The sequence below is a fragment of the Hypanus sabinus genome, chromosome 25 (assembly GCF_030144855.1).
Source record: "Hypanus sabinus isolate sHypSab1 chromosome 25, sHypSab1.hap1, whole genome shotgun sequence".
Taxonomy (NCBI): domain Eukaryota; kingdom Metazoa; phylum Chordata; class Chondrichthyes; order Myliobatiformes; family Dasyatidae; genus Hypanus; species Hypanus sabinus.
In genome coordinates, this window is record NC_082730.1 from 48,632,692 (window position 1) to 48,656,852 (window position 24,161).

The 24,161-nt window shown below is 37.2% G+C and overlaps 1 protein-coding gene and 1 non-coding gene across 3 annotated transcripts in view; both read left to right on the plus strand.

The window, feature by feature from the left end:
- The window catches only part of LOC132381222 (bridge-like lipid transfer protein family member 3A), a 147,021-nt gene that overhangs the window by 27,572 nt on the left and 95,288 nt on the right, over positions 1-24,161 (plus strand). For both annotated transcript variants that reach the window (XM_059950556.1, XM_059950555.1), the window contains exons 2-4: positions 17,015-17,177; positions 18,805-18,843; positions 19,637-19,728. In XM_059950556.1, coding sequence (XP_059806539.1) covers positions 17,015-17,177; positions 18,805-18,843; positions 19,637-19,728 — 294 coding nt within the window. The remainder of the gene's footprint in view (positions 1-17,014; positions 17,178-18,804; positions 18,844-19,636; positions 19,729-24,161) is intronic.
- On the plus strand, positions 19,194-19,314 carry LOC132381316 (U6atac minor spliceosomal RNA). Its single transcript, XR_009508005.1, has one exon. It is a non-coding gene; the product is annotated as a U6atac minor spliceosomal RNA (small nuclear RNA).

Here is a 24,161-nt window from a genome sequence, read left to right on the forward strand (position 1 = left end):
TATATGCCAGGAAAGCTCAAGATTTTGCATGAATATATATTAATAGAATAGTTTAAAAAATTAAAAGCAGGAGCATGCTATTCAACTCCACAATTTTCAATTTGCATTTGAGAGCAGGTGATTTACACTGACCACAGAGTATTCGTTGTTAATTCATTTATTGAGCTATTACCATGTGCAAATTCACCTGTCCAATTTTCTGTGCTAACTTCTGGATATTTTAACACAAGTATGAACACAAAATAAAAGAACACAAAATAAACATGAAGCACAACATTAAAAATGCTGAAACATGGTGGGGAGCTGGAAGAAGTTCTAATATCAAGTGATCATGCTAGAACTGAGGAAGCAAAACTAACTTGGACTGTTGTTTTTCTGAAGAAGAACATCTTGAAAGTAAATTCTCTGAAATTGAACAGTTAACACTGCAGCGCATGTGCTGTTGTGGTTCAGCTGCTAAGTACGTGAATATATATTAATAGAATAGTTTAAAAGAAAATAGAAGCAAGAGCAGGCTCTTCAACCTCACAATTTTCACCACTTTCAAAGAGACTACAGCAGTTGTATTTTTCTCTCCTCTCACTTTTTAACATTCCTAACATCCTAAAGCAGGGTCTTGGCCAGAAATGTCAGCTGTTCATGACCATGGATTCTGCTCAACTTGCTGAGTTTCTCCAGCATTTTGCGTCTGTTCCTATGGAGCAGTTCCCTTCCATCCCCATCAATCACTCCTCAACACTCTCCTAACTGAAGTGATGCAACACCTGTACTTTTGTCTTAACTCTTCATGTCTTTCGATAAAGCAACAATTCACTTCCACTTCCATCTGGTGATGTGCATTCAGCTTCCCCTACAAAGGAAACACAGGTGACTATTTCAGTTCCCTGTCGTTTCACTTCTCTGTCCTTTCTATTTTCTGATCATTCTGTCTGAGCTCCTACATTGTTCCAGCAAGGCCAAGTGTTTGCTTGAGGTGCAACACCTCATCTGATGAGCCATGTTACTCAAAGTGGAGGTTTAAAATTCGAGATGAATCAAGTTAGCCAGTTCTGTAATGAAGTTATCAATTTATATTATCTCAACACTCTCTTCAGGCACTGCCTATTATTTTTAAAACAGAGAAGGTAGAACAATACAGCACAGGAACAAGGCCTCAAACACATTGTGCCTGCATTGACCATGATGCCAATCTAACTTGCCCCATCTGCCTGCACGAGATGCATAGCTTTCTATTCACTATCTAAATGTTGCTATTAGATCTGCTTCTACCACCTCCTTGCTATATTGTTTCAGGCACCCACCATTTTACTTCTTGCACATCTTCAATCTTTCTCCTCACCTTAAACCAACTCTGACTGTCCTTTCTGTCTGTGCCTCTCATAATTTTTATCTATTTCCGTCAGGTCTTCCCCCCCCCCCCCCCCCCCGGCCTCTAATTCTTCAGAGAGAAAAATATACTTGTTTAACCTCTCCTTGTAGTAACTAAGGCAATATATCGGTGAGCTGAGCCTCTTCTGCATCCTCTGCAAAACCACCTAATCCTTCCCACAGTGTGGTGACCAGAACTGTGCACACATCCCAAATGTGGTCTCATCAAAGTACTGTATAGTTGCAACATTGAGACAGCATTTTGCGTATGAAAATGGGTCCTTTGGCTTAACTTGTCCATGCTAGCCAAGGTTCCATTTATTAAGCTGAATTTAGCCCATATCCTGATCGTTTTCTATTCATGTATTTCTCTAGATGTCTATTAAACATTGTACCTGTACCCTCCTGTACCTGTTCATCTGGCAGCTTCATCCACATTGTGACTTCCCAACTTTTATATTCAAAGCCCTAACCAGTGATGGCATGCATGATGTACAGCACCTTTACCACCCTTTCTGTTTGTGTTGCTATTTTCAACAATGGTCATACCCTAAAATTATTGTCATTTTTCTGCCCAAATTTCCAACTGATTAATATCATCAGCCCAATGTAATGCTGCAAATATAGCAAGATTCTAGTAGTGGAGCAACTGATGAATTTGACCTTCTGAGTTGTCAGGTGCATATTGCTGCATGCAAATAAGTGTGGGATTTAAAATAGTTCATTATAGGAGTCATAGAGCACTACAGCATATAAAAAGGCTCCTCAGTCCACTAGACTGTGTCAAACTATTATTCAGTCTAGTCCCATAGACGTGCACCTGGACCATAGCCCTCCATAACCCAACCTTCTGTTCAGTGTTATCCAGCCTTCACTTAAGTGTTGAAATCAAGGTGGCTGCTTGCTATTTCCACTGGCAGCTTGTTCCACACTCAAAACATCCTTTGTCTGAAGTACTCCCCTCAGTTATTGACTGCAGGAACGGGGTAGTGTGGTACATATGATCCTTTTTTTCTTTTTACAATATTTTTATTCAGAAGAAAAAAAAGATTTACAGAGTACAACACATAGATGCATCTCAACATAACTTGTGTACATTCATATATTGTAATAAAATTGATCAAAATGTTATAGCATAACAGAGTATACCACTCTGTAATCAAAAATTTAAAGATAAGTCATACATCATAAAATAATTTTTTTTATATTAAAAAAGTCAACCCCCTACCAACTACCAAAGAAAAAAGCTGATGGATGACAATGGATAATTAGGGAAAAAAAACATTCACTTAAGAAGAGAAGATAAAAATATACATAAAAGTCTGTGCACTGTTAAACTTTATAAATTGGAAAAGTAATTTAGGAAAGGTCCCCAAATATCATAAAAAGATTGTTTCGAATTTAAGACTGAGCAGCGGATCTTTTCTAAATTTAAATACAACATAATATCACGTAGCCATTGAAGATGTGTAGGAAGGGTCGACTCCTTCCATTTAAGCAAGATTGCTCTTCTTGCTAAAAGAGAGGTAAAAACTAAAACCTGTAGGTTAGGAGTATTTAAAGTTATATCTTCATTTGCAATAATACCAAACAAGGCAGTAAGGAGATTTGGGTCAAATTGGACCCTAAAAAGTTGAGAGAAGGTATTAAATACTTCCCGCCAAAACTTTTCAATTGTAGGGCAAAACCAAAGTATATGAATTAAAGAGGCATCAGCAGAGTTGCATTTATTACAAAGTGGAGAAACATTCGGGTAAAAACTGGAGAGCTTCTGTTTAGAAATGTAAGCTCTATGAACCACTTTAAATTGTAGAAGAGAATGACGAGCACAGAAAGATTATCTATTAACCTGTTCAAGAATTTTATTCCATCTATCATCAGAAATCTGACAATTTAGGTCATCCTCCCAAGCTTTTTTTATTTTATCTAAAAAGTCTTGTCTAGAATCAATCAACAAGTTATAGATACCAGTAATAGAACCATTATCAAAAGGTTTTAAATTTAAAAGATCGTCCAGTAAATTTTTATCAGGACCTATAGGAAAAGTAGCTAATTGGAAATGTAGAAAATCTCTAATTTGAAGGTATCTGTAAAAATGTGATTTGAGAGTGCAAATTTATTTGACAGTTGGTCAAATGAAGCAAGAGATCCTGAGATAAACAGGTCCCAAAAACACTTAATACCTAGTTCATCCCAATCTTTAAAGACTTTATCAGTCATGGAAGGAATAAAAAAAATTAAGGAGAATGGGAGATGATAATGAAAAATTCGCTAAACCAAAAAATTTTCTAAATTGAGACCAGATCCTTAAAGTTTGCTTAACAATTATGTTATCTGTTGTTTTATTTGCTGAAAAAGAAGAGTATGATCCAAGAAGAGAGATGATAGAGGAATTTTTTACAGAATTGACTTCTAAGGAGACCCATGATGGGCAATATTTACGATAAATATAATAGGACCAAAAAGTAATATTCCTTATATGGGCAGCCCAATAATAAAACCTAAAATTGGGTAGGGCTAGTCCACCCATCTCTTTATTTCTTTGTAAGTAAACTTTACTTAAACGAGCTTGTTTATTATTCCAAATATAAGAGGTTAAAATTGAATCTAAAGAATCAAAGTACGTCTTAGGAATAAAAATAGGTAAGGCCTGAAAAAGATATAAAAATTTAGGAAGAATCTTCATTTTAATCGAATTAATTCAGCCAATTAGGGATAAAGAAAGAGGGGACCATTTAGAAAGCGTCTTTTTCACATAATTCAATAAGGGTTTAAGTTTTCTTTGAATAAATTCTTGAAGTTTTTAGTAATTGTTACACCTAAGTATGTAAATTGACTTGTAACAACTTTGAAATTTGGCTTTTGATGACATTAGATAGATAGATACTTTATTCATCCCCAGGGGGAAATTCAACATTTTTCCAGTGTCCCATACACTTATTGTAGCAAAACTAATTACATACAGTATTTAACTCAGTATAAATATGATATGCATCTAAAATCACCTTCCCAAAAAGCATTAATAAATAGCTTTTAAAAAGTTCTTAGGTCATTTAAAGGAAATAGCTCACTTTTATGTAGGTTCAGCTTATATCCTGAAAAAGAACTAAACTGGGAGATTAAAGAAAGAATCAAAGGTAAAGAAGTTTCAGTGTTAGAGATAAAAAGTAAAATATCATCAGCGTATAATGAAATTTTATGAGACATACCTTCCCTTAGTATACCAGAAATGTCCTTAGCTTCTCGAAGTGCTATTGCTAAGGGTTCTATAGCTAAAGCAAAAAGTAAAGGACATCCTTGTCTAGTTCCCTGCTGTAATTTAAAGGACTTAGAAATTTGGGAGTTAGTAATAACCTGAGTGGTAGGAGACAAGTAGATTAATTTAACCCAACGAATAAAAATAGGCCCAAAATTAAATTTTTCTAAGGTATTAAAAAGATAATTCCACTCAATCCAATGAGAGGTTTTTTCTGCATCTGAGGATAACATACACTCTGATATTTTTTTGGATGGTGAATATATCACATTCAATAACCGACGCATATTAAAATGTGAGTAACGATTTTTTAATAAATCCTGTCTGGTCATGTGATATAATAGATGGTAGAATATTTTCAAGTCTTCAAGCTAAGATTTTGGCTAAAATTTTTGCATCAGCATTTAATAAAGAAATCAGTCTGTATGAAGAACATTCAGCTGGATTTTTTTTTAAGAATAAGAGAAATAAAAGCTTCATAAAAAGATTGAAGGTAAGGCGGTACATAGAGCCCACATGTCTAAAGATAAGCTTGCTCGATTCTACTCCCATATTAACAGATGTCACTCAGAAGTTGCTTCATTGACCCACATGTTTTGGTCATGTCCCACCTTATATAACTATTGGAAGGATATATTTGCTATCATTTCCTCAGTTTGGAATATAGATTTACAACCCCATTTTATCACTGCAATTTTTGGTATTCCAATTGAGGATGGCAGTCGACTTTCCCCTTCAATTAGACGAATGATCGCCTTTGCAACCCTAATGGCTAGAACAGGGGTGGGCAAACTTTTTGACTTGTGGGCCACAAAGGGTTCTAAAATTTGACAGGGGGGCCGGACCAGGAGCAGATGGATGGAGTGTTTTGGTAATATACCTCATAAGAGAAAATAAAATATCATGGGATATATAGAAAACGTGCTTTAATTTCAATTGAAAATGAACAAATGCATTACAACAAAATATCTGTCTTTGAAGTCCCATGGTATTTAGCTATTTATTGAAATGACTTTTAAAACACTGAAAATTAAATGAATAAAATACAGCTTTTTTAAATAGTAACAGTTATTATTTTAAAGCACTGAAAATTCTGTTATCCTTCAAGATATTATCATCATCACTCTCCTCCTGCCTGTCTTTATTTCAAAAACGGTAGGAGATGCAGGTCTACTTGTCCTGCTCCTTCTTATTCAATTGTCCCGTGCCAAAACTCAACAACGACCAGCACAAAGACAGAACAGTGACAGCGCGCCAGTATGCGGAGCGCGTTATTTGATCTGGAGCGCATTTTTTATTTTGAGAACGTACGTGCACCTGCGCACTACTCATGTCCATCACTTAACAGAAATGACATGTAACATGTAAGGCTTATTGAAAAAAATATTTTCAAATGCATTTTTTACATAACACAACGAAGAAACTTATTTTTAATTTCAGTGGGAACAGTGTTGTTGGTCTCCCTTTTTAGCCAGCTCATCATTTAGTTTTGTTGTGGCGATTCTCAGGATGGATCTGAGGTGTTGGTCAGTTAACTTGGATCTGTGGCTGGCTTTGTTGATGTTCATGACGCTGAACGCCTGTTCACACAAATAGGTCGAGCCGAACAAAGAGTAAAGCGCAAATGTGGAGTAATACGCTGCACCTCAACAAAGGTCAATGTGTAGCGGTGTGCTACATACAGCGCTAAAATTACGACACAGAGTCAGTAACTGCAGTCGAAGAAAAAAACTTTGTTCGAAATCCCCAGCCTCACTTTTAAGCCTCCCTCAACCTGCCCCCCCCCCCCCATGGCGCAGAGGCTCCAAAGCTCTGTGCTCGCAAATCCCCACAGGCTATTTCCCTTAGCTGGAACGCTGGCTAATTGTGAGCCGGTTCGAATGTGCCAGGAAATGTGTCGCCACAAATGTATATAGAGTGCGTCATCTATTGGGAAAACGCCAGAATTGCGGGGAAAAAACGTTAACAAGGTTTATTAATATAATTTCATCAAGTTCTGCGGGCCGGATTAAAAAGCTTAACGGACCGCATATGGCCCGCGGGCCGTAGTTTGTCCATGCCTGGGCTAGGAGGTCTATATTACAAAATTGGAAAGAAGTAAACCCTTCTACCACGTTTCAGTGGTTCTCTCAAACTATTTCTTGTTTGAGCTTAGAAATAATTAGAAGTATTATTTTTGATCCATCAATTAAATTTGAAGAAACTTGGGGACCGTTTATTCGACATTTTCATATGAGTTAATTTGACCTCTTCCAGACCTTTTCTCTTTTTATCCTTGTTCTGGTATGGAGCTCCGGAGTTCTTGACACTACCATGTACATATAAGCTATTATTATTGCCCATGTTAGTCTAGGTTTATTTTTTTTCCAATATATATTTTTTCTTGTATTCTTTATATATTTTTTCTTTTCTCTCTTTTAGTGATTATCCTTTTTCATGTATAATCAATATAGGTTTGACTGATTATTGTATGATTTTTTGCTGATATTTTAATAAGATATTGATATCTTATTACTAATTTAACTCCAAGCCTAGTGTATTTACAACCTATTCAATATTATGGTATGTTATTTTTTTATATATGAAACTCAATAAAAGGATTGAAAAAGAAAGAAAAGAAAAAGATTGAGGGAGTTTACCTGATTTAAAGGACTCTGATAAAACAGAGGATAAATAAGGTGTAAGTAACGTGAAAGTTTTATAGAACTCCCCAGGAAAGCCATCAGGTCCTGGGGTCTTACCAGAATGTAAAGCACGTATAGCCTCAGCCACTTCTTCACTGGAAATAAGCTGATCTGACTGTGTTGGACTATCAGCAGACAATGTAGGAATGTTGATATTACTGAAAAAAGCATTCATATAGGTATCATCTGAAGAAGAGTCAGACTGATACAACTTAAGGTAAAAATCTTTAAATACATTGTTAATTTCAGAATGGTCAGATGTCTTAGTTCCATTATCTTAAAAAATTTCTGTGATTTGACGATTAACTGTAGAAGATTTTAAGCGATTGGCTAATAAACTACCAGTTCTATCCCCGTGAATGTAAAATTGAGTTTTATCTCTCGACAGCTGTCGTTCAATTGTGTAAGTCAGCAGATTATACTTGGATTGGATTTCAATACGCTTATTATATATACTTGGATCTGGAGATAGGGCATACTTTCGATCAAGATCTTTTAATACCGCTGCTAGGTCAGACCTTTCTTTGTCAGCTTTTTTCTTTATAAAGGTATAGTAAGAGATAATTTCTCCATGAATATATGCTTTAAAAGTATCCTAGACTATATTACCAGCCGTATCTCCTTTAAAATTTTCTTTAAAGAAAAAAGTAATATGGTTTTCCAAAAACTTTAGAGAATTTTTATCAGATAACAATGATAAGTTAAAACGCCAACTTCTATTTGGTTCAGAGTAAACAGGTAATCTTAAAGCCAGAAGCACAGGTGCATGATCAGACAAAGCAATCTCCTTATAATCACAGGATTGTACCAGTGGAAGCAAGTTTCTATCTATAAAAAAATAATCAATCCGAGAATACATATGATGAACCTGAGAGAAATATGAATATTCCTTTTCTTGGGGGTGTAAAAAACGCCACACTTCAAGAATACCACATTGAGATAAAAAAGATTTAAAAAGTAAGACTGATTTATTAGTGACAGGGGTTTTACTTGAAGAGCGGTCTAATATAGGGTCAAGCCAAAAATTAAAATCTCCACCCATCACTAAGGAATACCGATTCAAATCAGGCAGAAAAGAGAAAAGACGTTCAAAGAACAAGGAGTCATCTGTATTTGGAGCGTATACATTCGCAAATACGATTAGTTTATTCCCAAGACTACCCGAAACAATAACAAAGCACCCATTTGTGTCAAAAATTACATTATGTTGAATAAAGGATAAATTCTGATCAAACAGGATTGAGACACCTCTCAATCTAGATTGAGAGGGTGAGTGAAAATGTATACCCTTCCATCCTTTGAAAGAACGTGAAATATCATCTTTATGAATATAGGTTTCTTGGAGAAATATTATATGAGTTTTAAGTTTCCGGATATAAGAGAAAATCTTATTTCATTTAACAGGGTTATTTAGACCATTAAAACTGAGTATATTAATAAAAGAATCCATCAAGTATCCTTTAGTAATGTATAAAAGGTAATCACAGACATGTATATAGTGAATAAGTAAAACAGTAAAAACATCCAATCAGCTTTATAGAAGAACCCATTTCCCCCCTCTCTCCCCCCAAAGAGAGAAAACAGCCAAGGGATGCTGGAGACAAATTCTAATGTTCCCAACCCAAAACTCCGGTGGCTCCAGAAAATATATATGTATAGCTGCGCTGAATAAACGATTGTAAATATATATATATACACACAAAAAAAATCAAAGTAAATACGTTTGCTAATTACGATAAAAAAAACCATGGGAAAATATAAGTATTAGTCTCGGTAAAAAAGGAAAGACAGATAAGGAAAATCAAATATGGAAAATCATTAAGTAAAACAACGTATACTCGCGGGTGCAAAAAAAGAGTAAAGAAACAAGTAGAAGATAATTAAAAAGGGAAGCGGTTTAGAGGGAATATAACGTATTGTTTTAAAAAGAGCTGCGAAAAACAGCAAAAGAGAAAATGGATGCAGTCTGCCTGCATATTTTGCGTAGTTTGAAAGATAACAAGGCGCCAGTTACTTAGTCAAACAAATGATTAAGACTTCGTAAAACCAAGAAACCTTGTTATCAACAAAATGCCAATTACTTGATTGAACACCTGAAATTAAAACACTTAACATAAAACAACTCAAAGTTGAATTTAAGGATGGAGACTTTGTAAAAGTTTCTTAGCTTCTTCAGGCTTCGTAAACCAAGAAACCTTATTATCAGAAGTAGTAACCTTGAGTTCACACGGATCTCTGAGAGAAAGGCGACAGCCAAGCTTAAAAAGATCAGACATGACCTCTTTAAAAGCCTGCCTAGCTCTCAGAACTTCCGGTGGATAATCTTGAACGATCCGAAACTGTTGATCACAAAATTGTAATATATGTTTCTTCCTTGATTCACGAAGGATCTGTTCTTTAATCTGATAGTCATAAAAGCGAATGATAATAGAGCGAAGTTTGGCAGTGTCCCAGTGATAGGTTGATTACCCTCCAGTTCTTCAGGAAGTCTAAGAATTACCTTCGATATCCTTCTGCAACATTGGCAGAGATTCTTTGTGTAGCTTAATACAAATTTCGTGGTCATTCACAGTCTGCTGTATACTTCCAAGTTTCCGATTAAGCGTTTTCAGTTCAGATTTAACCAGGTCGAAGGAATTCTGTAACAAATAAAACTTGAATTCCAAGTCATCCAGTTTATCCAATTTTTTTCAAGTTTCTCTGACATTTGTTGAATCATTTCAGTCAAAGTCTCTAATGTAGTCTCTTTTTTGACAGCTTTCTACTCATGGTGCTCTCACTGAGATAGGTTTAAACAGCAAAGTAAGCAAATAATTTCGGAGCACGTAGCTAGTGCAACCTACTCCATTACAGCCACCGGAAGTCCCCCATATGATCCTATCTACATTGACAGTGTTAAGATTAAGAAGGCTGAGAGCTTCATTTTCCTTGGATTGAAAATCATCAACAGACTGTCCTGGTCCAACACAAGGATACCGTGGCTTTCTTGCTCACCAATGCCCCTGCTTCCGCTAAAGAAATTGTTCTATCCTCATTGGCACTGAATGATTTTATTGATGTACCAGAGAAAGCATTCTATCTGGATGCATCACTGTTGTGATGGATGACAACTTCTCTGTCTGTGATTGAAACTGTGAAGCATTGTGGACACAGCTCAACACATCATGGAAACGAGCCTCATCTCCATTAACTGTCTACTCTTTTCTCTGCCTTGCTAAAACTGCCAGTGGAATCAAAGACTCTTCCCATAGAACACTACAGCACAGTGCAGGCCCTTCAGCCCTCCATGTTGTGCCGACCCATATAACGCTTAAAAATGAAACGTAACTTTTTTTAGTAGAATATAATACAAGGCAAATAGTGAGTCATTAATGAACTGGGGGGGGGGGGAGGAATCTGAACACATCTCTAAATAAGTGAATGACTAATTTTAACCACAACACAAATTCATTACAAAATAAGCTTGCTTGGCACCCAATATTAACTTTTATTTTTGTTTAGAATTTTCTTCTCATCACATAAACAATAAATTTGCAACTCAAAATTAGGTTCACTTTAACAAACATTGCTTCCTTTACCCTAAATGATCTTCCTTTACCCTCATGACAGGCAATAAATAAGATAATGATATTGAAGCTTCTTCCCCATCTCAAGCATTTAATTTTAAAAACTTGCATTTAAACAGCATCTTTCACATTATTTTCAGACACATTTAAAATGCCAATAAGATATATATCTGAAGTATATCTGTACTGCTGCTAATACTCAGGGCCTTGAGGTCGCGCTTGCAGGTGTCCTTGTAGCACAGCTGGGATGTTCCTGTTACATATATTCCATCATACATTCCTCTGATGTTGCCTGTGTTAGCAAGCAAAGCCCCTACCACCCAGCACAAGGAGAGCTTCTACGTCTATTATAAGGCTGTCGAATGGTTCCCTAGTACAATAAGATAGGGTCTCACAATCTACTTTGTTATGACCTTGCACCTGATTGCCTACCTACTCTGACACTGTTATTGTTTTACATTGTACTGCAAATGAATTATTCTGTATGAACAGGATGCAAGTCAAGCTTTTCATTGTATCTTAGTTCTTATGACAATAATATTACAATTACATTGGTCTGCGACTGAAAATTTACGGTTCACATCAGAAACTAGTGGCAAAACTATTTGGTAAACAGTATAAGAAGACTTGGACCAAGTTCCATTTGGTTTAAAAGCAACCAACATTCAGTGTCCACTTTATTAGGTGCACCTGCTTGTTAAAGCAAATATCTAATCAGCCAATCATGTGGCAGCAACTCAAAGCATAAAAGCCTGCAAAGGTTCAGTGACTTTGACTGCGGCGATTGTTAGTGCTTGATGGATTGGTTTGAGTGGAATTTTCAAGCAGAGCAGTGAAGTCAGAGGAGCAAGGTAGCCAACCTTTTACATTCCATGTGTCAATTTTTTTACGGATGAGTTCAGATGCGCCATACAACTCTTGTACCCCCATTCAATTCTTGTAAAAATGTTAACATAGAAATCATGTGTGAAAAAATTCAAGTACGGAATGTAAAAGATTGGCCACCCCTGCAGAGGAGAATGGCTGGCTGGTTCAAACTGACCATATGTTACAACAATGGTGTGCAGAAGAACATCTCTAAATGCACAACATGTCAAAGCTTGAAGTGGATAGGCTCCAGTAGCACTCCTCCCTCAGTGGGTCATGAGTTTGTGCCTCTGGACACTGTGACTGTGGAGTCCAATGAGGAGTGACAGTCCTTGCCACACTGTACAGCAGAATGCTGAGGCAGCTTGGGCACGGAGCATTCAGCGGGCTTTCTTTTTCTCTGCTTGCTGCATCAGAGTGGTCTTGTACCTCGAGACTCTTCTTCACCTCCTGCTTCCAGTCACACTTGTCTGAGGTGACTGACTGCCATGTATTAGTGCTAATACTCAGGGCCTTGAGGTCACGCTTGCAGGTGTCCTTGTAGCGCAGCTGGGGTGTTCCTGTTACATATATTCCGTCATACGTTCCTCTGATGTTGCCTGTGTCAGCAGCCTCCTGGACCTTGGAGCAGAGCTGGAGCCAGTACTCATTGGCACACTGCCTGGCAGCCTTTTGAACGTTGTTCTGGGTACACCGGAGCACCTGCAGGTTCTTCTCTCTAAGAGGGGATTTGTACACTGTCAGTGCTTTTCTCTTCTCCTCCATCAGAGGCAACAGCACTTCAGAGTGAGCCTCAAACCAGTCAGCAGACTTGACTGTCTTTTTTCTGAAGGCAGGTGATGTTGTAGATGATGTCCTGCAGGTTTTCCCATCTCTTGCTGACATTGGTGTTGGGAGAGCTACATTCGGAGAAGACAACAAACATGCAGTCAGTGGCCACTTTATTAGGTATAGGACAAATACAAGCTATTTCAGTACACTAAAAAAACACACTGTAATTTTTAGGCCTCTGCATTTAAAATTGCACGACATGAAAGCTATTGATTGCTATTTTACAAAGGTCTGCATTGAAATATTCAAATTTTAAACCTCCTTGTTAAGCATTGACAAGTTTAGCTGCTACCTTTTGGTAATTTATTGTTTATAATTGCAATAGTGTCATGCAGTGAAGAATTTTGACAGCTTAAATGCAGGCTCTGTTGCAATGAAGTGACATTAGTAACTGCAGCAGAGGCACTTGCCATTGTTGTTGATAAAGCAGCCTGTTATTTGTTTGTCAGTTAATTGCACAAGTCATAAAGTCACATAGAATGAGAATGGACCTTTCAGCCCAACTTATCCATACTAGTTAAGAAAGCTATGCTAATCCCAGTTTTGTGCACATCTCACTAAACCTTTCCTATTCATGTATGTGATGAAATGCTTTTTTAAAAAACTATTTCTTTCAAATGATAGAATGATAGATCTTTCAAATATTTCTCGTTTCACCTTAAACCTTTGTCCACAAGTGTTATGATTCCCCCTATCCTTGGAAAAAGACTAACCATCTACCCTTCCTATGTCCCTCAAAATGTATAAACTTACTGTTAGGTCGCCCTCAGTCTTCTGGACTGTAGCACATAGTTCCAACTTATCTTAGCTCTCCTTGTAATTCAAGCCCTTCATTCCAGACAGCACCCTGGTGAATTATTTCTATACTCTTTCTAGCCCTACCATATCCTTTTCTATTGTTTGGTGACCAGAATTGTACAAAAAAGTCTTAAGTGTGGTCGAACCAATGACTTGTACTTGATGTCCTATCTTTTCCTCAGTACCACTGCCTATGCACAGGTAAGCATGCTAAACAGCTTCAGTACCAAATGAACTCTTCTTGGGCTTCCAGCCAGGTATAGATATCAATTATAACGACGTTTCAATGACAAACTCTGCCAACTTTATTAGGGATAATGCCCTCGCATGTCTAGTTTGCTTGTATTTATACCCCTGTAGTCTGTCCCTCCTGATTGTTTAGTCTTGATCCAGTCAGGTTTCTGCTCTCCTACCTTGTCTACAATCAAATTTTATTGTCAACAATTTTTAGTTGGAGCAAGGCCTTTGTCTTTGTTAAAATTCTTTTCCTCTGGCTTTATTCCAATGGCTTCCTTCATCAGGCAGTCTCAAAAGCCATTAGTGTGGCACAATAGTTTTGTGCCATCAAATGCAGTGTTCTGCTACCGCCAATTTCTCCAGGTGACCCAAACGGCTACACTTGCTATGCTCCTTGAAGTGGGTTTCCACCATGCATCCCATCTGGCCGATATACACTGCTCCGCATTCACGGGGAATCCTGTAAATGGCAGCCAACCTGAATCTCAGGTCATCTTGGATTTGAGCTTCCTTATCGGTTTGAGGATGGTATTAATCTGGTATTCCTTCAGAATCCTGGCGATCCTTCCAGAAACTGGGAAGACAGGTGGTAGGGATGGATTCCTCCTCATTATTAGGTTTCCTGGTTTTTCTGTCAGCTCTTTTGAGGGCCTGATTAATTTCCTTCATTTTGTAGCCATTCTGTAGAAATGTCATGCGTATTTCCTCAGGAAGACTCTTCAGGTCCGGAGAGTGCATAGTTAATCAAAGTAGAAAGAACTGCTTTACATTGGGAGGCATAATGATGACTGTTATTTTTGAGCTATAAGTATGTGTGAGTGGGATTTCTTCTAAATGTCTTGTTCTTTATCCAGAGATTATGACCCCTCTAGATTTCTTAATTCTAGATTTCTAAGTTAGGGAAGCATCCTGGATTTGGTCTCTTACTCTGTCAGTTTTTAAAATTTCAGTTGGATTCACTTTCATTTTAAAGTCCAGAATATACATATCTTGTGTCTTATTTATCCTTGCATTGCAATTCAGATATTTCAAAGACCATGCAATGTACCTGCCTCAATGAAAATGTATCCCTCCGAGGTTAAAGAGAACAAAACTGCCCACAATACTCCAGGTGTGATGTCTCAAAAGCTCTTCCTAATTTGAGCAGGATGTCCTTAATATTACTGCCTCATTTCCATTTCTCCCACCAATGAGTAACTTCATATTCATTCATATTATATTCTACTCCCAGTCCTCAGTAGAGACCCAGATGATATTTTTTGCCCACCTACCTAAGATGGTTGAGTTATCTTGAAACCGTTTGCATCTTCCTCACAATTCATAATCCAATCCAGTGTGGATGCATCAGCTGATGTTAGAAATACCCTCATCAATATACATTCTGAATAACTGAACCCAAAGCACTGATCACTGTGTTTTGGCCTCAGTTATTACCTGACACCCCAATAAATTTCTGTTTTCTGCCTTTAACCAATTTTCAATTAATGCCAATACGTTACTTCCAATATAGGACCTTTTAATTTAATGCTTTTAGCTCGGGCTTTTGAAAGATTTCAAATCATATCTGCTCATTTTCACTGAGCTCTTTTACTTGTTACGTCCTCAATTACTTTTCTGTGGAAAAACACTCTGCCTTCCAGAAATCCATGATTTTCGTTTTAAATCAGTTGGTATTTCCAAATTCTACATCTATCTTATTCTTTACGATAGCCTTAGCATAGTTCCCAAAGCTGACATTTGGCTAATCAATCTATTGTTTTCAGTTTTCTCTCTCCACCCTTTCTCTTGAAATAGTGGTCTAGCATTTGTCACCCTTCATCTGTAGAAGTAAGTTTTCTGGAAAATAATAACCGGTGAATTTACTGTTTCCATGGCTACCTCTTTTAAAAACCTGTGATGAAAGGAATCAGACAGTGGAGATTATGTGTGTTTATTTTATCTAGCATGACTTTTTATTAATAATGATTGAGAATAATTTGTCACCTTCATTAGATCCGTGGTTCCCTAACATTTCTGTGAAGTTATGTGTGTCCACTTCATGGAAAACACAACAAAGTTTTCTAAGTTCTTGAACCTGAGCAGCATTAAGGATTTTCTGCAGTTTGCAAGATTTAATGCAGTAACAGTCAACTTTCTGATCACTAGATGGATTAAATTGAGCAAGTGATATAACAAGTGCATATGGAAATTTTAACTCCAGATTTAATTGGATGATGTTCTCTTATATGTTGTTCTAATTTGTCTGCCATTGTATAGTGTAAACTTTTCCTTCTATTCTATTTATAAAATAGACATGCCAATGGATTTGCACTGCACGTCATAAATTGATGTGTTGACTGAAGGTGTGTTCGCAATGATGCAATTGAGTCCAAGTATTTAGTTATCAAATATTTGGAAGTTAAAGTCTTTATTGGGCAAATTAATGACCAAGGCCTAATGAAGTGAACACAAACACAGGCATGGTTTAGTGTTTCTGAAATCCTTTGTTAGGGTCGACAGTAAACAGAAACTGTATTGTTAAGGATGCATTAACATTTTTCTTGGCATTTTTGGAATGTAAGAAGCCTGTGTGAAAGATTGCAAAAATGAAAGCTATATCAAAATATCTGAAAAATTTGAAAGCATTTGTGATTTGCATACTGTATTGAGATGATATTAGTTCATCTGTTAAAGTAAAATAATTTACCTGATGCTAAGTTCTTGAACATTGTGGTGCAACTTTGAGTAGCTGTCACATGCTACTTAATTGTTGAATTTTGCTGAAATGTACTCTTTCAAAACCACAAAGTTTAACGCTAGAATTTAACTATGTGGGTTGCACACAAGCTTTCTATATGATCAATGGTCCATTGAAGTCAAGACTTAACATTTTGCTTAATTGCAAATCCATCGAATTGCATTGCTGAAAAATCCATGAAAAGTTCCATTCTCCATCTTCCATAAACTTGTAAACAGTTGAAAAATCAGCAACTTGCATAAAATCTCACTCTAACATTGTCGTTCTACAAATTCTTTCAGGTGCTCATTCTAAAATTCCTTTCGAGCTTACCTTTCATTCATTTGTGGGGACCAAAGATGGCTGATATATTCAGTTTTCTATTTCTGTTCTATTTCACTTGTTAAGATTCAGCTTTAGTTCCTGCTTTTATTGTCTACAGACCCTTGCCAATGTCCACTGAGTTATTTTTGGTTTTATTGTTTGTTCCTTTTGCTGTTTAGTCTATCATCTGATGTGCCCCTCCTCCCCTGAAAAGAACAAATACAAGTGCAGATCAGTGTATTTTTTGCTGCAATAGTGCCTTTGTTTAAATTTACTTTGGAAGGAGAAGTTTTAAATAATAGTCCAGAAATCTTAGCTTCTGATATGGTTTGAATGATGTATGTAATTGGCAAAATTAATTTTTCAGGTTTACAAAGAACCTCTCACCTGACAAAATCAATCTAAGTACGCTCAAAGGGGAAGGTCAACTGACAAATCTGGAGCTTGATGAAGAAGTATTGCAAAATGTCCTAGATCTGCCCACGTGGTTGGCTATCACCAGAGTGTACTGCAATAAGGCAGCCATCAGGGTAAGTTGTATATCTTTGGATCTTCACTGGCATGGCTATGCATTTCATCATGAAATATAAAATTGTAAATCTTAGAAAGCATGACAAGATTTTTATTTTTGATGTGGAGGTAATTTTTTATTTTATTTAAAAGATCTTTACCAGTTCCATTCTACTTCATAAAGGTTATTCCATAAAACATGATCTAACACTAATTGATTGTGGTTTCAATTGACTTTAAACTGGCTGGACCTTTTATGGGCTGTGTGCCAATCATTGTTGTGAGCGATGGCCAAGTAGACTGTCTGCTGCACATTGATCTTGTTATAACAGAATGGCGATGGAGAATTGATTACGCTGTTCTTCATCTAGATTGTAATTGACATTGCAAGTACTTGCTTCTGGCATCTGGTGCAGCTCTAGTTCATTCTGGTTTTAGTGCTATTAATCACGGGCTACTCAGAACATTTATGAGAATTTCAGATTTATTTATTCATTTATGGAATGTGGGCATCGCCAGGTAAGTCAGCATTTATTGCTCATCCCTAGTTGCCCTTGGGAAGGTGGTGATGAGCTGCCTTCCTGAACTCCTGCAGGCCCTGAGGTGTTGGTACACTCACAGTGCTGTTAGAGAGGGAATTCCTTGATTTTGACCCAGTGATAATGAAGGAATGGCAATGTGTTTCCAAGTCAGGATGGTGAGTGACGTGGAAGGGGACTTCCAAGTGGTGGTGTTCCCAGATATCTGCTGTTCTCATCCTTCTGAGCACAAGTCCCCAGATGTTAGTAAGGAAGACTTTGCAGGGTTGACAGGGCTGGTTTTGCTGCGCTGAGATCAATGCTGGATTGGCCGTCTGGGTTCATTCCTTTATTTTTTTTAGTGGTTGGATGCAACTGAGTAGCATGTCAGGCCATTTCAGAGAGTGTTTAAGAGTCAACCACATTGCTGTGGGTCTGAAGACACATAAAGTCCAGACCGAGTAAGGAGGAACATTGTGAACCAGATGGGTTTTTATGACAATCAACTTAGTTTCATAGTCATCAGATATTTTCATTGATTACAACATGAGCAGCAGTGAAAAGAATCCTTCTGTGGCAAATATTAATGACCATTTTAAAGTAATTTAGTTGTACCAACGAAGAATCTTTGAAAGCTTAATGGATGAAATAAAACAAATCCATTGATGTTATCCAGTATTGACATTAATGTGGAAAAAGCTATCTATTTCTTGAGGTATTGTTCCTGAATGATGACATCAAAGAATGTTAAAAATATAGATTAAGAGGAGAAATATTATTATGAGGCACATGCAGTTTAACTGACTTTATTGATGTAGCCTGTTTTGGAATTAAAAATTGTAACTTGAAGAGAATTGAATTGATTAATGTCCTTGATGGAATTAATCAATTCAATTCCCTAACGTCAATCATAATTTAGATTTTATTTGCACTTGTTAAAATAAATATTCATGATATTGCAATCGTGCTTTATGGCTGGGTTAAAATTTTGTCTTGTGGAATTGCTGAAGAAAATAACTTTGAGATGAACAGGAAACTGAACTGCATAGCTCTTCATTTTGAAGTCTGCAATGGGAAAAAGGTGCTGCTTGCTAATTTGTTAAACAAACTGCATTCTTTTTTAATTCAGATACAATGGACGAAGCTCAAGACCCATCCTATTTCTCTGGTAAAGAGGATTTTCTCGATTTAGATCACATCAGTTTAGTTCAGCTTTAACTAAGTACTGCATTCCATAATTGCCAATATTATGTATTGCTTAACAATTTGCCTGTTAGATTTGATTTTAAGTTTAATATGGGTTGAGTTTTGTCCTTTCTCTCTCTCCATACCAAGATATCCCCAGCACTCCTCAAACTTCCTACAGCTTTAATTTTACAGGTAGGATTTAAATGATTGCCCATGATTTGGAATGCATATCAAAATTAAAATGAGATTAATGTTTTATTTGGTAATGCCCTCTATCTTTAATTTCTTGATCTAAGTATTTTCTTTTGGCAGCAAATAACAAAAAGATTAGTGTTGTATGAAAGGAGAGAAGGTTAGCACTCCCCTTGATAAGGATGGAAAGGGCCCTAGTGGCCTTACAACACACAAATGGTTAAGGCATTGCTTTTATTAATTAAAAAAAAAGATTAATAGCCTCGTGTCATGCCTGAGAAGGTCAAAGACAATGCTGATAATATCAAGCAAAGTTGAAATCTGCTATCAAATCAGTGTATCTTCCTAAGATGAAATAATTAAGCAATAATCACTTGTTGCAAGGAAGGACTATTTTGTATTTGCACTTGGTGCTTCTATTGCTCTAAAATCGTAACATTCAGATAATTTGGTACTGTATGTGTAAATGAAATCTCGATCAGTTGTGATGTAGCTCTAGAAATTTTCTCTGCACTTCAAGGTGAAATTTTCATTTATTTGCATTTGAGCATGTTCAAAACTGTTCCTCCTCTTTTCTGTAGTTCCTTGATAGAGTTGAGGTAGCAATGAGGACTTGTGAGGAACCTCGTCCTCCAAATGGGCCCTCTCCAATTGCCATTACAGCAGGTCAAAGGTCAGTATGTATTGTATACATGGAGTAGTCCTTAATGTAAAGCAAAAACATGACAACCTAACTGAATACAAGGACAACTGATGTACAGTACTGTACTGTATTATGCTTAACAATGTTATATGTACTTAATGTCTGTGATTCTCAAATTGGGGAAAATAAGCTTTACATTTACTCTGCATCTCTGCATACCTCCAATACCTATCACTAAAAACTTAGTATTTGAATTACAAATTTAGTCAACCTGCAAATAATGATCTCACCAAAGAGCAATGAACTTTATTGTAAGTTCATCTCAAATCTTGTGTTAATGATTTGTGTCAAATCAATGACTTAGTTGTGATCTTTTTATCTAAGTAGTGTCTTAGATCTTTGAATAGAATTGTGCTGGCATTACTGGTTCAAACAGATTAACATTTCATTGAGAATCTGATACCTCTGATAATGAAATACTCAAATAACATTGTTTGTCAATCAAGTCATCTGCTGACCTTGATGAGAAACATTCTGGATGAGTCAAATATGGTGGCTGGAGAACATGACAGAAGCCATCCCTCTGCCAAAATACAAAGGCTAAGAGTGTTATGGAATGCACTCTGTTGCTGAAAAGAGCAAAATTTCAAGACTTGCAGCCAACTTGCAGTACTGCAGTTGCCACTTGAATGTTCACTCCTGCTATCATATCTATCTCTCCGCTATCACAGCTGCAGAGTTGACTGTCAAGAAAATGTTGTGCAGGTTTCAAAGGTTCATCATCAGTACCTCCTGAATGTTTAATCACCACGTTACAGCACGGAAACCGACTCTTTGGAACATCCAGTCCATGCTGACCTGAGCTTCTGCCAATTCCCAACTACCTGCACCCAGACTGCTTCCCTCCAAACCTGCCATTCATCCAAACTTCTCTTAAATATTCATTTGAACCAAAACTGGCAGCTTGTTCCATCTGAAGTTTCTCCAGATTCCCCTTAAATATTTCACATTTCACACAAAATCTGTGTGCTCTAGTTATAGTCTCACACGACCTGAGGCTGCATACATTCACTCTATACCCCTCATAATTTTGTACACCTCAGCAAGATCACCTTTCATTCTCTTGTGTACCAGAAGCCCTTGTCTATTCAACCTTTCCCTATCGCTGATGTTCTCAAGTCCGGACAACATCTTTGTAAAGTTTCTCTGCCCTCTTTCAAGCTTATTGGTATGTTTCCTGTAGGTAGATGATCAAATTGCACACAATACTCTTAACTTCAGCCACAACGTCATCTCATCAATGCCAAAATTAAAATTTGGATTAAATATTATCCAGAATATGAGCAAATAGTTGGTCATTTTAACAATTTTCATGTAAAAATTAAACTATATGCTTTTCTTGCCTACAAATGATGATTTACTTTGGTACATGTGCAGAAGGTAGATTCTTCAGTATTGAGGTTCTGGAGTTGCCATAATGTGAGGGTTGTAATGTCAGAGTGCTGTTCAGAAATTGCCAGCAGAGTGCAACCTGAAGGTTTGGACATTTAAATTTGTACTGCTATTGTCAACTTTGTGGGTTCTTTATGGGGAGTTGCCAGCATTGTTTTTTAATATTCACTTTTGGGATATGGTATTGTCCCAGGATTTGGAAACACTGTTGATTAAGGAGCAGAAAGTAAGAGACCTGGGGGAAGCTTGCGGGAAGGCAGTGTGCCCTTAACCCAGTCACCCATGTTAAATCTGTGGAAATAGAAGATTGACATGTTTGGCCTCAGCAAATAATTGGTTATCACTTTGCAGATCATAGTGTAAGGACAGTGTTGGGAGTGATTGTTCATGATGGTGGATTGTCTTCCTTCTGCATGCAGAATGATTGACTCCATGAGAATGTTTTCTGACAGAATTTCCTTTAACTTCAGTTATAATAGTTTCCTTCATTCATGCACTGCCTTCATGTCTGAAGCCTTTCATCCAGAATTCAATCTGGAGCAAAGTAGTCCTGGACTTGCACCCATAATTTTGAGAGTATCCAAGGTAGTAAATAACAGAATTGAAATCTGAAGCACCTGGATAATTTACCACATTGTTTGGTAACTATGCTGGAACATTTTGGTTTGTGTCACACTAGTTCTGGAGAGCATGTCGTCAAAGGTACAGCTGAAATACTTTCATGTCCTGAGTCCTTTCCTGTTTCTCACGGCATCATTTACTTCCTTGTATCAAGTGCAATATTTAACTTGTTGACGAAATGCTTCTCCAAACAAGGCTGCAGCATATGTGACTATATTTAGCTCGAAGTGATACTTGAATAATCTTGTTGAGCATCCTTCTGCGATCTCCTGCCATAAGCCACCCAAGGAACTTGATTTGCTTCACTAGTTGGATCAATTCGGATAAGAAATGCAAGAAAGATGTGTAACCAATTTACAGCATAAGATTTCAATTGTCCCTCATTAAAGATGGGATAAACAACACTTAAAATGCATTGGTGTCATAAACATGAAGGTTATTGCCAGAAGCTTAATATTAATCAAAATGTTAAGTCAATTATTTTTTTTCAGAAAGGCATTAACAGCTTTATGGTCCTTATTGGCAGTCATTCCAAATAGCTTGAAATTCAAAGTTTAGCCAACCGATGATTTAAGAATTAATTTTCATAACATGATATGTACGCAATGAGCTGGTGGTACAAAACAAACTTTGACTATTTTTGTATTGTTATGTACCCGTGACATGTGACTGGGGTTGAAGCCATACTGGACTTGAGGTAATGGTCTTGTGATGGTGGAGTGATGTCATTTTCTCGCCAGTAGAGATCATGTGACAGGTTTTTTTTACAGGGTATAAAAGGAGGACCCCTCCTTGTGAGGAGGGGCAGTTCGTGGCTGGATTTGCCATGTTGACTTCATGCCACTGCGTGATTTAATGTTATGATGTAGTTTAGTTGAAAGATAGAGTTTTATTTAATGCCTAAAGTTTAAAAGGTCATTGCCAGCAGTTTCTTTATAATATTGCTAGTTGAGAATCAGTGGAGAGTGAAGATCGGAGTTCGGGAGTTAAAAGATCGAGGAGAATCGATTTCGACGGTGCAACAGGTTCGATCTTGTTTGATCCTTATTCGGAAGGAATTTGTTGACTGTTCTTGTGTTAATCCCTGTGAAATAGCAGAAAGGATTGGGAACAGTTCTGTAAAGGAAAGGTCAGTGCCTTTAAGCCGTTTCATTTGTCCATCTATGTAAATTCTTTGTGGGAAAAGTTCAATTTGGGAACCGAAGCAACACGACATGAAAGAGAATTTAAATCATCTTAAAAAGTCTCTCCCTTAAATGGACTATGAGCATTTTGAACTTTTGCAATACTACTTTGAAGAACTATTTTTGCAACATCGCTTTAAGAACTGTTTAAGCTTCATTGCATTAAGAACTGTTTAAGCTGCCGCACAGCGGCTGATTTCTGGTTACGTTAGTAATTTGTTTACTTTTGGGGGGGGTTTGTTTTCAGTGTTTAATGTGTTATTTGTTATAAAAACCCCTGCCTCTCTCATATATTGTTGCTTGAATCTGTAACAGTATCTGTTTGAAAAAGTTGAGATGCAATCCAGCTTTCTGTCAGTACACCTTAGTATTTCTTGCATATAATTAAAGATTCATTTATTATCGAAGTAAGCAACTCTGGATTTCTTCTTCCCAGGTAGCAATGAAACCGAGAAGGAAAAGAAAGGCAGCTCCCACATCCCACTGACACACAAAAAACTGAACAGGCACATAACCCTAAAATCCCCCTCCCCACTCAAAAAAAAGAGAAAGTTTGGGTGAAAAGCACAGAAAATTTAAAAAAACTATAAGACTAGGGGGGAGAAAAGTCTGTAGTTCAAGTCCACATTCGAAATGCAGAAAACCTGGGCAGAGCAGCAGGCTCTCCCCTCTCCGGTAGCAAAACGATCAAAAGGCAGGCAGCCGGCACTCATCCTCTGCGCTCGCCAAGATCTTTCAATCTCCCTCATTGAAATCAGCAAAATGGAGTTGAACATTTGCTCATGCACCATCCCACCGCCTGTCCGACGCAAGGTTCACACACGCTTTCTCTGCCTCCCAGAATCCTCTCGGAGATTGCAGAGCACTGGAACACCCAAATGATTGGCAATTGCCAAACAGGCTCCAACAGTTCCAGAATCGCATCCAAGGTGAAAAGCAAATATAAAAGGCAAAAAAGAAGTGAAATACATGGTGCACAAATGAGAGAAAGTCTGCAGATGCTGGAAATGCGAGCAACACACACAAAATGCTGGAGGAATTCTGCAGGCCGGCAGGATCGAGTAAACAGTTGACACTTCAGGCTGAGGCCCTTCATCCCAAGTGTTCTCTAACTAGAGTTGTTTTTTTTTAAGAAGCTGCAACATTACCTTGTCAGTCGTGAACTCAGTCCTGCAGCTGATGAAGTCCAACACATCATAGGCCTTC